Source organism: Phaethon aethereus (assembly GCF_964289735.1).
Source record: "Phaethon aethereus genome assembly, chromosome: 3".
In the NCBI taxonomy this organism is placed as follows: domain Eukaryota; kingdom Metazoa; phylum Chordata; class Aves; order Phaethontiformes; family Phaethontidae; genus Phaethon; species Phaethon aethereus.
The window spans coordinates 112227254-112240884 of NC_138576.1; the positions used below are offsets into that span (position 1 = coordinate 112227254).

General features: G+C 37.3%; 1 protein-coding gene across 1 annotated transcript in view; it reads right to left on the bottom strand.

Annotated features, from left to right (window-relative positions):
- FBXO11 (F-box protein 11) overlaps window positions 1–13631 on the bottom strand; it is a gene marked incomplete at both ends in the record, with an annotated part of 75574 nt that overhangs the window by 19968 nt on the left and 41975 nt on the right. The window contains 6 exons of the mRNA XM_081997797.1: window positions 1959–2070; window positions 2169–2275; window positions 7284–7416; window positions 7498–7581; window positions 8704–8833; window positions 10052–10196. Of these exons, the coding sequence (XP_081853923.1) occupies window positions 1959–2070; window positions 2169–2275; window positions 7284–7416; window positions 7498–7581; window positions 8704–8833; window positions 10052–10196 (711 nt within the window). The remainder of the gene's footprint in view (window positions 1–1958; window positions 2071–2168; window positions 2276–7283; window positions 7417–7497; window positions 7582–8703; window positions 8834–10051; window positions 10197–13631) is intronic.

Consider the following 13631-nt stretch of genomic DNA (forward strand, 5'->3'; position numbering starts at 1 on the left):
AAGAAACCTCAAGCTTAAATCACTCGCACTTACATCGCCCGATCTTTACATATTACATACATTAAGAACTTCACATATGATGTAATGTAGAAATATGCTTTAATGCAATTAGGAGATCTACAGAAAGGGTATCAACCATGTGCTAGGAAAGAGGTTTTGAATGCTTATGGATCAATATTTCAGAGATGTCATTGACTTGGAAACAGTAAATGCCTTTTCTGGCAGACTGCCTTTTTTTTTTTTTTTTTAAAAAAACACACACACTCAGTACTTTCCAAGCAGGCTATAGCAAGGCTTCATAGGATTAAAAAGTCAATAAAAATTAATAATAAGTGATGACAGTACTGCCTACAAACAGCATCCAAAAACGACCTGAAATTTTAACTTTGGAAAAAAGCAGCAATACAACACAGCAAAAATTCAGAAATCCAGAGTATTGAAAGGGCAAAAGTCCAAAATTCTCACAAATAGTTTTCCATAATGAAAAGTGGTCATGAAAAAAATTATCAAAGCTTAGTTTTAAATAAACAGTTTTCACAAAAACGTCAAGATCTACTAGCTTATCTATAGAAACATGTTTCAATACGAAGCCATGCAGCTCTTCAAACTACTTTTATAGCCAAGCTGAATGAGGTCCAAGAAATTAATGTAATTCCTCTCATTTGTTATCAGGGTCCCCAGTATTGGTATATAGAAACTTCTAGAACAAATTTTCTTCATATACTCAATTTCACAGTATTTAGCATTAAACAAAGAAATCAGGATACTGAGAGCAGCTAGCTGTCCTTTGTTCCTCTCTTTCAGTTTTTAAAAATTCCACAGATTAGCTGATAGGTCTCAAATAAAACAGATGATGATGTGAACCATAGAGCTGCCTTAACAAAAAGTGAAGTAGTGTTGTATAGCCTGAAACCTCCAAAAGCGAGCGTATCTCCCTCTACAAAGCACAGACAAGGAATCCTTCCAACATTCTTATTACAGTTCTCTACAGAATTCCCTCCTCCTTGGTTTGTACCAGAAGAGTGTAGTTTTGGTACCTAGTTGAAGATCTCCTTGTTTCCTTGCCTTTATGCTGACCTAAGCAGCCTTTATGCACAGCCTGCTGTGTAGATCCATTCCATTTCACTATCTGAACTTGGGTATATGAAGTTCATATTACCATTTCCATGCAAAGACAATATCTTAACTCTCCTGTACCTCTTCTTTCTGACACTCCAAACTCCATTTCATCTGTTTGTGTTCAAACATGTTAAACTTGCATGTTTTGTGCCTAGTGATTGTGAACTGCCATGTCTTCCTGCCAATGACTGCAGCCTCTTACTTCCACTGTCTCTGACCCTTTCTTTCCTGAATCGAGACTACCAATGTTGCCCAAATCGGGGTATAAATTCCTCATTATCTCCGATGGTGAAATGAGTCTAACTTTCCGCACTATGCATTTCTTCTGCACGTATAGCTTGGAACTCATGTTTTGAGTATGTCAAATCATTCCACTCTTGACAGGAAAGTGAACTTAGCGTAGCAGTCACAGCTCATGAGTGTCATAATGCCATCAATCCCAATACTGCATATTGCAATGAACTTAATGTAAAAGTCCTATGTATGCTTCTTTCAAATGCCCTCTTGCCAGCTACACCTACATATACCAAAACCAAGTAAGTTTATATAAACTGCCACTTTTCAGGTTTTAAACTAACTGCCCAGAGAGGCCGAACTGATTCAAATAGAAGACTAAGCATTAGTCCTGGACATTATCACAGTCTTGGACACAAAGAAGTCCCTGTAAAAATGCCATTTCAAGGCAAATAAGGCTTGCAGACCTGTAACAATCACCTGTATCAATCAATGAAATATGCCAATAGTGATCATAATCACTTTGTGTGCAGCTTCCATGTGCTCTGGTTAGTTTACTAACCTTAAACGGAGTGTTAACTTCAAACAATAAAAAGCCCACTAACCCGTACAAGTACTTCGAATAATACAGTGATCTATAATTGGACTGCAGTTCACGGTAATCTCTAAGCAGTGGTGTGCATTGTGGTGCTGAGCAGATTTGTCATCAGGGTTGAACTGAAAAAGGAAGACAACACAGAAATGTAGTATTTATTTAATTGCTCAGATATTAAAATTATATTATTAAAAGCTCTGCTCAAGTTTGAGATTCTTACCCTGATTGTCATATATCCAACATAGGCATCTTCAGAACCCTCCATAAAAACGAAGGTGGAATCTCTAGTGTTTTCTATTATAACTTTATCTGCTACTTTTCCAGGTGCTGTAAAGAAGACATTTATAAAGTCTCAGTTTATGCCACTGACAAAAAAGTCCTCAAGACTTAAAGAATTCTGTTCAAAGCAACAAAGGAAAATGAAAACTATTCTTGGCACATAAGTAGTCTTCATGTCGGAAGAATCTTAAACCAGAAAGTTTCAAAGACAGTGAAGAACTTTAAGACATTCTTGCACCAATTTAATATCTAATGCCATGAGAAAAATCTTTTCTTGTACAAAGCTACTTTTTGACTACTACTTGTTACAAATTGACTTAACAATTTAAACATGGATTCCAGTCTAGAAGGACTGTAATTCTGCTACTAAGTACAACTTATTTTGGTATTCTAAACCCTTTATTAAAGCTAAATACATACATTCCATAACTAATTTGAACCAATTTAAACAACTGCTTCGTAATCTGCTCATGACCTATGAGTGAACTCCCCACACTTATCAAATGTAAGATTCAGAGTTTTGAATTAGTATCCTCATTACTCTTTAGAAGAAAATCTTATAAAATTAGATTGAACTATACTTCTGAAAGTATGTACAGAACGTTTCAAAATGGTTAATTTGCAGGTTCCCATAACATCTGATTTGATTTCCTGTGTTAACAGCAAGGCTCTGCTCTATTCTTTATCCTTAATCCAAGGGAAGGAAATGTTTACATTGGTATGGCAACAGACAGCAGAGGGAGCACAAGTTAACAATAGTCTTACATTGGTATAAATTCGACAATACTTCATTCACAAGCAGGATAGTTTGTCCGATTCAAAACTGCATGTTAAATATGCAAGCCAGAAGAAGCCTTCCTCAATACACAAAATGTAAATATGGAAGTTTCACATATTATAGCAGATCACTTATCTGATGGCAATTTCAAACCATTCCCAACTCGAGACACACAAATGTGACCAGGTATTTGCCCTAAATTCTGTATTTTATCGAAGAGCCTACACACAGGATTTCTCACACACAGATCTTTTCTGTTGTCTGTTGACACTAGTACAGACAAGTGGTATGTCCTGTTCTTTATCACTCAGGCAGAAAGGTGCCAGTCAGAATGAAGCAACATTTACATCATTATCCAGCTTGTTCTCACTATCTAAAAGCCAGATCTCTGCTTTCATTACTGCAGAGCTGCAAATATTTTAAGGTAGTCTAGCTCTTCTTCATACCACTATTCACTAAGTACTACATAACAACTAAAAGAGGCTGTGATGAGGACTTGTGTCATCATACAAAGTATTTTTCTGTGGCCTGGCAACATTTCTATATAATTAACTGTTCTTCACCATGGTGCAAATGCACTGGTATATACACAACAGTACACTTTAGCATCTGAGAAAGAATGGCACTGCAGTACTGCAGGCAAACCAAAACTAGAAAATAAACAGAGCCCTAAACAGGAAAATAAGAGCCATAAATTAGTACCACAACTGCATTCCCCTCTTAAGAGGGCAAGGAAAAGTTGCACTTCACATTGCTTTGTTTGATAGTGTTTCAGAGCATCCAGAGAGATTTGTGGTATTGTGCTTGGAAGTGTTTGCCATGCACTTGGATGATGTTCTCTGCAGACATCTCCTTCCTCTAAGCACATGAGTTACTTTAGAGGTCTCCGAGTTTGGGAGGTCCCAGAATGCACATTATGGAACACGTCAATTAGTAAGATCACTGCATTTAGATTCCCCCCAGGAAAAGGCTGAGGAGGGAAGGGGACTTGCTCAAGCATTGGTTTCACTCTGAAAGCATAACAGAAATTCTCTGCAACATCCTATTTAATCTTTGAAAAAGAAGTATTCAGAGAACTCTATATTCCAGCTTTTTGCATAGGCCACTTTGGAAGAGAGAAGCCAGTATAAGAAAAGGCAAAGAAAGAAAAGGGCCACTAATTTAACAATCAAACAAAACATAGCTCTGAAGAAGCCTATTTGCTGAAGTCTGAGGGAATCGTGTTCCATGGGATCAGAATTAACACTCAGTTTAAGGACCAAGACGAGACCATTTAGAAATAATTTAGCAGAAAGCCTATGATAAGGGACTGCCTAAAGAATTAAAAATTAACTGGATGTTGCCTTAGAATTCTTTTATTCCTCAAAAGGAATAAAACAATTTAACTTTTCAGTGCATTAATAGAAAAATTACTAGATTCTGCAGGAAATAATTGTGACCCTGTTCAATCATATCAGGCAAAAAACGCAGAGGCCCTTTTAGTTATTGCAGTCTGTAAAATGTCCAAAGAACACAGTCCTAAAGTAGTCTAAAATAGAATTTTCAATTCAAAGATGCAGAATGGTATTGAAACAGTTCAGGCACGTGCAAGTCCTCTTGCACTCAAAAGTAAATACCAAATTATGACAGTATTTACCATTTAAATTCTTTTTCTTCCCTTAAAATTACAATAATAATTCTTACTGTTTTTACTAATGTTTTTTCTTGATTGGAAAAAAATCATTCAATAATCCCTTTTTCACTTACTTGCAAATTATTTAAGTCAAATGGAAAATAAAGGGAAAAAGTGAAAGCTGTATCTCCTGAAATACAGGAAAAATATATTCAGCGAAGATTCTCAGATCAGGACACGTCTGTAAAACTGCTGAAATTCAGCTATTAAGATACAAGACTTCGTGTCTTGAGTGAGATGAGCACTCCATGGAAAGGTTGTATTCCTGTGGTAATCTGACAACCCCTCCCCAACCTTGGAAAACAGAATTCTTCTAAGGCATTCATAGGTATTTCTGTCCACTGAGCCAGATGCATCAATTTCCTTACAGGACCCCTATTCTTGCTTCTTACTTGACAGTTCAGGTAAGCCCCAGTAATAGTAATACCTCCAAAGGCTTCCTTCTGAACGCCAAAATTAAACAGGACAACAAACCTAGAATACCAGGCATTATTCTGTGAGAACATTTTGCTTATATGAAAAAGCAGAAGATTCTTGAAAGCTTTAGGTATGTAAAGCTGCCTTTCTAATAACACTGTGCTTCTTCAGAAGTCAGCAAAAGAAACTATTAAAGAAATTTGAGTAGAATTGCAGAAAGATTTGGTGCTGCCTTAATCCTACCATTCTAAAAAGCATGCCAGACTGAACAGAGAAGAGGTAGTTCTCCAAGGCTTAGTGGTTCACTTTAATTTGTTTTCTTTTCCAGACAAATGAAAATTGACTCCCTCTACAATGTCACTGACCATTCAGTGGAGAAAGTCTGAGGAAGTGAAGAGACAGCAGTGCCAGAAACTGAAATGTAAATACATCTAGCATTTGGATTCCTCTTGGAGGTTTTGATCCCCAAGACAGCTATTCTGTTACAAAAACACACAATGCAGATCCTCTGATTTTAAAAGGGCTGTAGTTAAGATAAGCCAAGTTATTCGGAAAAACAGTTAATTCCAATGGAAGGGAAAGCAGAGGGTCTTTCAGAACTTAAAAGGAGACAGAGAACATGCAGAAGTTTAACCAGATATCAAAGATGTCGTTTCAAGTTTCATGAAGTAATGGAGAAATTTTGTATCTTAGGACAGTGCTGATCCAGTTTCTTCTGGATTTTAAAACACTTCACGAATGACTTGCCCTGTTTGTACTGGCACCTATTACTGTCATCCCCTATCTGAAACAGAAGCCGGGGGTATTCTGTTATTTGTCTAAGGCCACATCTGCATTAGCAAGCATTGCAGCATAATGGCAGTGGTACTGGAGTGAAAGACTGCTGAGGATCAGACATCCACACCACATGCACTGCAGGACAGGGAGGGTAGACGAGACTTTGACTTTGGATTAGTCCTAGTCTAGTCCCTCTGTGACTGAACACACACCAACTATTAGAATGCAATAAGAGTATTCCAGGAATAGGTCTCTTAGATTAGTCTCATGCAAAAGGAATCCAGTTTGTGCTCCAAAACCTCTCCACAACACAAACCAAAGCACTATAAGTGGGGATGTTCAGGACGTTAGCTTCAGAAACATAGTCATGAACCAACAAACTGACATACTAACGCAGCTGCATCTTGCAGATCTGCAGGGACAAGTTTTAAGACTAACACTGGAATAATCTGACTGCACTGGTCAAAATCATTCGCACGGACAAGCTGCAAAGCCCAGGCAAGAAGTGCCAGAATAGGTTCACTCAAGAACAAAACAGTTGGTACGCAGAATAAATAGATACCTGAAAAGAGGTATTCCGCCCCCCAAAACCTAAAAGACCCAAACAAAAACAAACCCCAAAACCCCAACCAACCCAGACAGACAGTATCTCAGAAAATGCAGGCAGCAGACAATTCAATTCTGGGTTACCACAGGAGCAAGAGGTCTGACACCTCTTAACCAAGATCTCTACCAAACATTAAGACAGTCTAAATTCTTACCATGCTATTGTAATACTGGGGACTAGTATGCTCACAGTGGGGACAGGAAAACCAAACATCTCCACAAGCACCACAATTTGCAGCCAGGTATATTATTTTATATTAACTTCCTAAACCCTTCCTATTCTGAAAGTCTTATTTCCTTCTCCATAAAGGTTCTCCTTTAGAGGAAGAGTTGGGAGACAGAAAGAACCTCCAGTCTCAGAATCTTTGTTGGATGCTCTCATTTCCTTCCTCGAGATGGAATTACAGTGCTGAAGAAAATGGGACAGATACTAATTTGGGCTTGCTCCCACTGCTGGATTCTACTCTGGAGATAGGTTATATATAAACAAATTTCACAAGAACCACCTGAAAATTTCAGCTGCAGTCATGTAACCATGTATACTTCCTGACAAACACGATTTTTCTTCTCCTAACGAAATAAAAAGGTAAGTTATTCCAAGAACTAACAAGCAGACAATAGTACTTCAGTCAGAAGCACCAGCTACTTTTTAGTTTCTGACACTTGTACAGAAAATACTTATTGACTAGGCTGATGAAGAAAGATGGGCATTTATACTGGATATTTAATACACCAGAGTATCTTTGAAATTAAGGTGGTAATTAACACAAGTCATACTTTGAGACAAACGATTTCAGTTTAAATACCTGCACCGATCATGGTGATTGGAGATTCTATATATATCCATTCATCAGTATATATACCAGAATGAACAAAGATAAGTCCATCAAAATGAGCTTCTTGAACTCCACCAAGAGCATCCTCAATGGTATCATAATACTAGAAGAAAAAGGACAGGTTTAGAGAGAACTATCCATGCAAATTATATAAATACTCTTAAGAACTGTTCTAGACACATACCAACATATTTTCTCTTCCTTTGTATCTTGCAGGATTACTGTAGAAGTGTTCAGCAAAACCTGGCTTTACATGTGCTCCTTTGTACTGAAACAAGGAAAACAGTTTACGATAAGCTTGCAGATCAGTGGATCTGAATGCACAGACAGGAGATCTGCTAATCCACTAATTAGCAAGCTATTTGCTGATATCAGTTTGTTCTAGGAACTAAGGATCATATTCTGACCTCCCATATTAGGCACCCAATTTGAAATGGCAACACCAAAAAAGCCTGATCCTAAGACAGTCGTCAGCTAAACCAAGAGGCTAACATACCTACACAGCCAGAAGCCTCTGAAGTGCCTGAAAAGCTTCATGTACCTTATCCACCCCACAATAGATGCTCTTTATTTCCATCTTTTGATTTTCTAGCAGCTTGACACAAAACAAATTGCATTTGTAGAAAAGAAATATATATAAGGTATATATAGGTAAGGAAAAAAAAAAAATTCTATACCTTTCCTGAATCCTATACCTTGAATAATGAACGAAGAAGCCAAGTCAAGGATTTGTCCTCAACAGGCTTCAGAATTTCACTAACCAATTATATGCAGCATTGTGTAGCACACTCACCTTGATATTTATTTCTCTCACTTATGTTTTTCAAGTATCATGTCCAGCCATTCTTATAATACCTTTGAGACTTTGACTTAGAGGTTCAATTGCATGCCTTAAACGTAAATTGTTTAGCTCCAGTCATGTCAGCCATATTACTATTTAAGCCCAAGTGGCATTATTAACATACTGTCTGGTTTATTAGAGGAAGATGCATATGAATCCGATAACCAGCATGCATGCTGGTTTAATAATATATGACGACAACAATATATTTTAAGTTTATTTGTGAGCCACAGACCATGACAATCTCTCCCTCAGAATTTCACTGATGCAAAACATAATGAAAACCCAAGATAGAATATCTGGATGCTCAAGCACTCCACTTTACCATGATGTGCCCTCCCTAAAGTATGCCTCAAAACAAGAAAAAACTTCAGATATCTCTCTAATGCATAACACAATACAGGGATCTCTCTCCACCTCTTCAGCCCCATCATCTTATTTAAAGTCTAAAACCAAAATAATTACCATTGTCAGCCACATCTCAGAAGTTGGGGTTTTTACTTTTATAAACCATCTTTAAATCAGAATATAAATGAATACTACTGTTACCAGTTGCTGAAAGCTTTCTTTCCAGGGATTTGGATGTTCATATTCTTCTGGATTAATCTGATAAAATTTACCAGGTTCAGGATGCATCATTGGACGAGTGTACTCAAATACTTCCATATACAGTCTTTTCCTGAGCAGAAGTATCAAGCAGAAGAGAAAATTAATGTATTTCTTATTACTCTTCCATTTTAACATAACACACCAAATGTTAAAAACTGGTGGGTTTTTTCCCCAACAGCATCTGCCAGTCTGCGACAGTGAATTTGACCAAGATCAGTACCAACCACTTTAAAACACTTCCAAAACAATTTTTCTGTTGGACTGACTTCTGTGTTTTTCTAAGAAAATTTTTGACATGTGTTTCATGATCCAAGCAACGAGAGTTGAACATGCAATTTCCATGAAGAAATCTAAGCAGTTAGCTACGCTCTGGAGTTAGCCTAATTTTATAGTAACTTCTGCATTACTTTAACACTTCAGAAAGCTAGTGGCATATGGATAATAAAACTTACTACAAAGTGTGCCACTATCTCTTCCTCACCTTGCCAAAAAAAGGCTGAAAAAATGCATTCACAGAGAACAAATGATGTACTGTATTTCAAGAAGAGTTCATCAGTGGACAGATTACAGTGGCTTAAAAAGAAGAAAATAGCAAACGAAGCACACAATTGGATTCTTTTGATTAGTGCCAGAATACAAATAATTACAGTGTCTGAGCCTCCTGATATTAAGCCCAGATTTACAAGATGCCACTGAATCTCAGAAGTTTTAATTCATCTGACAAGACATCCCCAAAACTCTCTTAAACATGTTATTTTTTCTCCCCCATAAAATAATGCAAATTTAGATCCCATTTATCCAAGCTCTCAATAACCTAGGGGTAGGCTGGATTCATAAGGGGGAAATCCAACCATTCCACAAACCAGACAAAAATGAAATCAACCAAAAAAATTCTAAGTAATACTAGACAAAACTTGCATTTAACATTAAGAAATATGGTTTTTTTTTTCTTCTGCATAAAGGAACACAATCCCCGCAAAAGCGTGAAAATGGTGAGAGAGGTGAAGAAGGAAAGGAGTGGCTACTGAAGGAATGCCTCACTGATTTTTAAATCAAGCATTATTTAACTAGTATCTACATTACTAGAGAATCAAAAGTTTTACTGTTTAACACACATAATCAGATATTCATAAGTAACAAATAATGCTTAAGTAAACCAGACATATTAAAATACAATTGGTTTTAATTCAACTAATTGCAACCAACATTTCAATTTTTCTATTGTACTGGCACCTCATGCAGCACATCTAATATTTCTCAAGATAATGAGGAATAGCTTTTCACTTACCACAAAATTGGATCATTAGCCAGCTCACTGAAGCGTTTACACACACAAGCTGCTCTACACAGATCCTGCTCCAGCAGGTAGGAGAAGATCTTTAGAACCACTTCGTCTGGCAACTTCTCCTGAAGATATTGTTCTGCAGGTGCTGCTATTAAACAGTAATCTATGTAAGATTATTGACTTATTTAACCAGCCCAACTTCTGACCAAAATAGATCAAACTTGACATTTGAAATATTCCTATTTAAAACACCAAAGATCTCAAAGCAGGTTTGTTTGTTTTTTTTTTTAAAAGCACATTTCATCTAAATCTAAGTAGAAGATTATAGTAGTAGAAGTTATAGACTTGAAGTCCTCTTTCAAAACTTTTTAGTTCACCTTTTCTATTGGAGGAATCAATCTGCAATACAATTGCAGACATTAAGTAGGCTACTGTGCATGTTCCAGATATACTGGCTCCTCAGTGCTATTAGCTTCATTGTGGTTCAATTAACCCACATTATCCATATAACAATAATAATAATCCAGTCCCAAAGTCAAAACCTCTGCATGTTTTCAAACACAATAGAATTTACTCAGAAATAGACAGCCTCTGGAAAAACTACTAGTAAAACTTCCTTGTTCTCCCACAATGAACACATTAGGAAATAAAGGTGTCTGGGATGTAGGAGACCAGTAGCCAGCAATAATTCCAAAGCTGTCTCCTCCCACTTGCTCCCATTTACGCTCTTTCTTTTAAAATGAAAAATCTAAGCCAGGAGAAGTGTTAGCCTTGCCAGATGTTGTATTTCTTGAGAGGTTTGAGAAAGTGGTATTCCCATATCATTGTATGGAGACGTGAACGCACTTCGTTAAACCCCTGCTCTTGGGCACACGTGCACTCTACATACGACAGTTCATGTAGGAAACCCCATCTGTAGTTTGCGTTCTCACAAAACCCTTCTGTGGCAGGTATCCTCACAGCAGGGGAGTTCAGTTTGCACAGGTCACTTGCTTGGTTATTGTCTTTAGGATCCTTAGGCAGAACTGTACAGAACAGCTTCCAAAGTTTAGAGGATTTGTATGCAAGGCATTAAAGCTCCTGATACATTCATAATGTAATTACATCCATGTAATACCCCTTACATTATTCATTTTTTTCCTAGACCATCTGAACCTAGGGAGCAATAGGATTATGATTTTTGGCTACTACAGGAAGACTACTAAAGTGACCCTCAGAAAGGGTGATCTAAATTTGAGGGAATAAACATTCTGAAAAATAGTTTCCATGTGAGATTCCACAAAGAAGAAGAAAGAGAAAAAAAAAAAAAAAAGATAAGCCCCAAGTATTCCCTGGGCAAGGCAGCACAAACAACTATGTTATTTCCAGCTAGGAGAGAAGATGTGAACTATAAGGACCAGAACTGTGGCTTTTACAAAAATGCTAAACTGTGATCTACAGACCACACCACCTGAATCTGTGTACTACGAGAGAACTGATCAAAGCTGTTTTTTTCCAGGCTGTCATGCTTACATCTGTGGTCAGACCAGTTAGTAGAAATTCTGAAATATTACTGACTTTGCAGTGACTTTCCCTGAACCTGTTCCTTGTTGCACCATTGTATGAATGTCATCTTGGTGACTAACAAATACTGATTCCCTCTAAGATGCTATGAGGGCATTTATCCAATTGACTGATGGCTACTCTCAAGAGTAACACAGCTTACAGTCATAAGCTATAGGTACATGCCACTTTAATCCAACACAAATCTATGCTGTACAAAGAGAGATGAGTCTCACCATTCCACATTCCCATAGCTATCTGCTCCCAAAGTATCCTTTAGGTTTGTAGTACTGATTATGGACAGATTAAACCAGAATTTTTTTCCTCATCCTTACCCATCCTCCTCCAAACTAGTTTTTTTATGGATCAGCTCCTTGTTGTAGTTCACCGCAAGCTACAGAAGTGCTAGTACGGGCACAAGAAAGGAGACAGGAATGAATGTCCAGAGGCTGGCCAAGACAGTTCCCTTCAACAGTAGTATTATTAATGCCAGATTAAAAACAACTATTTTTTATTCAAAAAACAAACCAAAAAACCTTACAGGCTGAAGCCAGTAAGTTAGCAAAACTAATAAAAAGCAAGTAGTCTGGAAAGACCTTATGCTCAAGAAACATTTGCAGAGCCCAAAGTCTGGGGAGCACATACCAGCAGCCCATAAGGTGACCATGGTTGGGCATCACCAAAAGGTGTTACATGCACAATCAGTGCTGGTTTTTAAAAAGATCCTTTTCCACTGGAGATAAAGGTTCTTTCCTGTGTCAAGCAGGCAGCAGCAATTCATTCTACAGTCCTAATTATCCTTGAAATGCATTACAGGATAATTGGACATTGCTCCTGAATTCATCTTTTTCTGGTAGCTTTCCAGTTAGATGTGGAGATACAGTCTTCTACTGTCTTACAAGCTGAAATGTGATGTTGTGAATGCAAGGCAGTAAATCCTCACAAGCCTTCCATGACCCATCTTGTCCTTTCAACACACAAATCTGAGGCACACAATTTGATCTTCTTCCCAAGACAATCAGTTACTTCCCTAAACAACCTGCAGAATTTTCTCTTGCTTTAAGTTCATATATGTTAGAACCTTAAGTAATTTTTTTTATTTAAGAGGAAGTTCACTAGTGTAGTGTCTCCCATTGGTCAGTAGTTCATACTCCCATCTTCCTTCCTAGGCCCCATCTCAAAATGAAAACTGAAATCCAGATGAGTTTCCTTACTGCAAGGGGCAGGGACCTACTTTAAAGTGTCAAAGAACTTCTTGCAATAATTGCCACAATACACACACCCCCCCCAGTTTTTCAAGTTGTATTTGCTTGGAAACTTAGGCACTGCTTGCAAAATGAAGATGATGATTTTGCAGGTGTTTGCTATCCTCACCCACCTTTATCCAAAAACCTGTAGAAGTGAAAGATCTAATTTAAATTGTCCTTCTGCTCAATTTAGAAGGAGGGGTTGATTTAAGATTTCTGCACTCAAACCACTGATATAGTGATGACTTGGTGGAATTCTCCAGTAGAACTTGAAAAAGCAAATTCACTTCTAATGTGAAGACTTAAATATCCTCTGGGTCCAAGACAGATCTCCATGCTTTTGTTCTACGAATTCACACTTCACATTTTGACTATCTTTTAGCAATCTGACAAAACAAGGATGCATTCAATATGTTCTTCCTCCCAGTTTACAAAAATAAGCTGAAACAGTGTTAAAGGTTTGTCTGGCCACCAAATCAGAGTCATGTGCTGCTACTCCTGACAGTTTTATGCCTGTTGACAGAGCAAAGGTTAAGCACAGAATGCATACTTTTATTAAAAAAAAAATTAGAAATTTGACAGTTTTCTAAACAAGAATAAAAATAAAAACAAAGTGCAAAAGGTCATAACCAATCTTTATCTTTGCCCTCACATAAGTTGACAGTTGAGTGATTCATGATTTTAATGAAGTGTTAATAAAGTGTTAATATAGCAGACAACTGAAAATGAGAAACACAGCTGGTTATGTCATTCTGTTTCCACAGGATATGCATGAAGCTAATTCAGTTTTAATT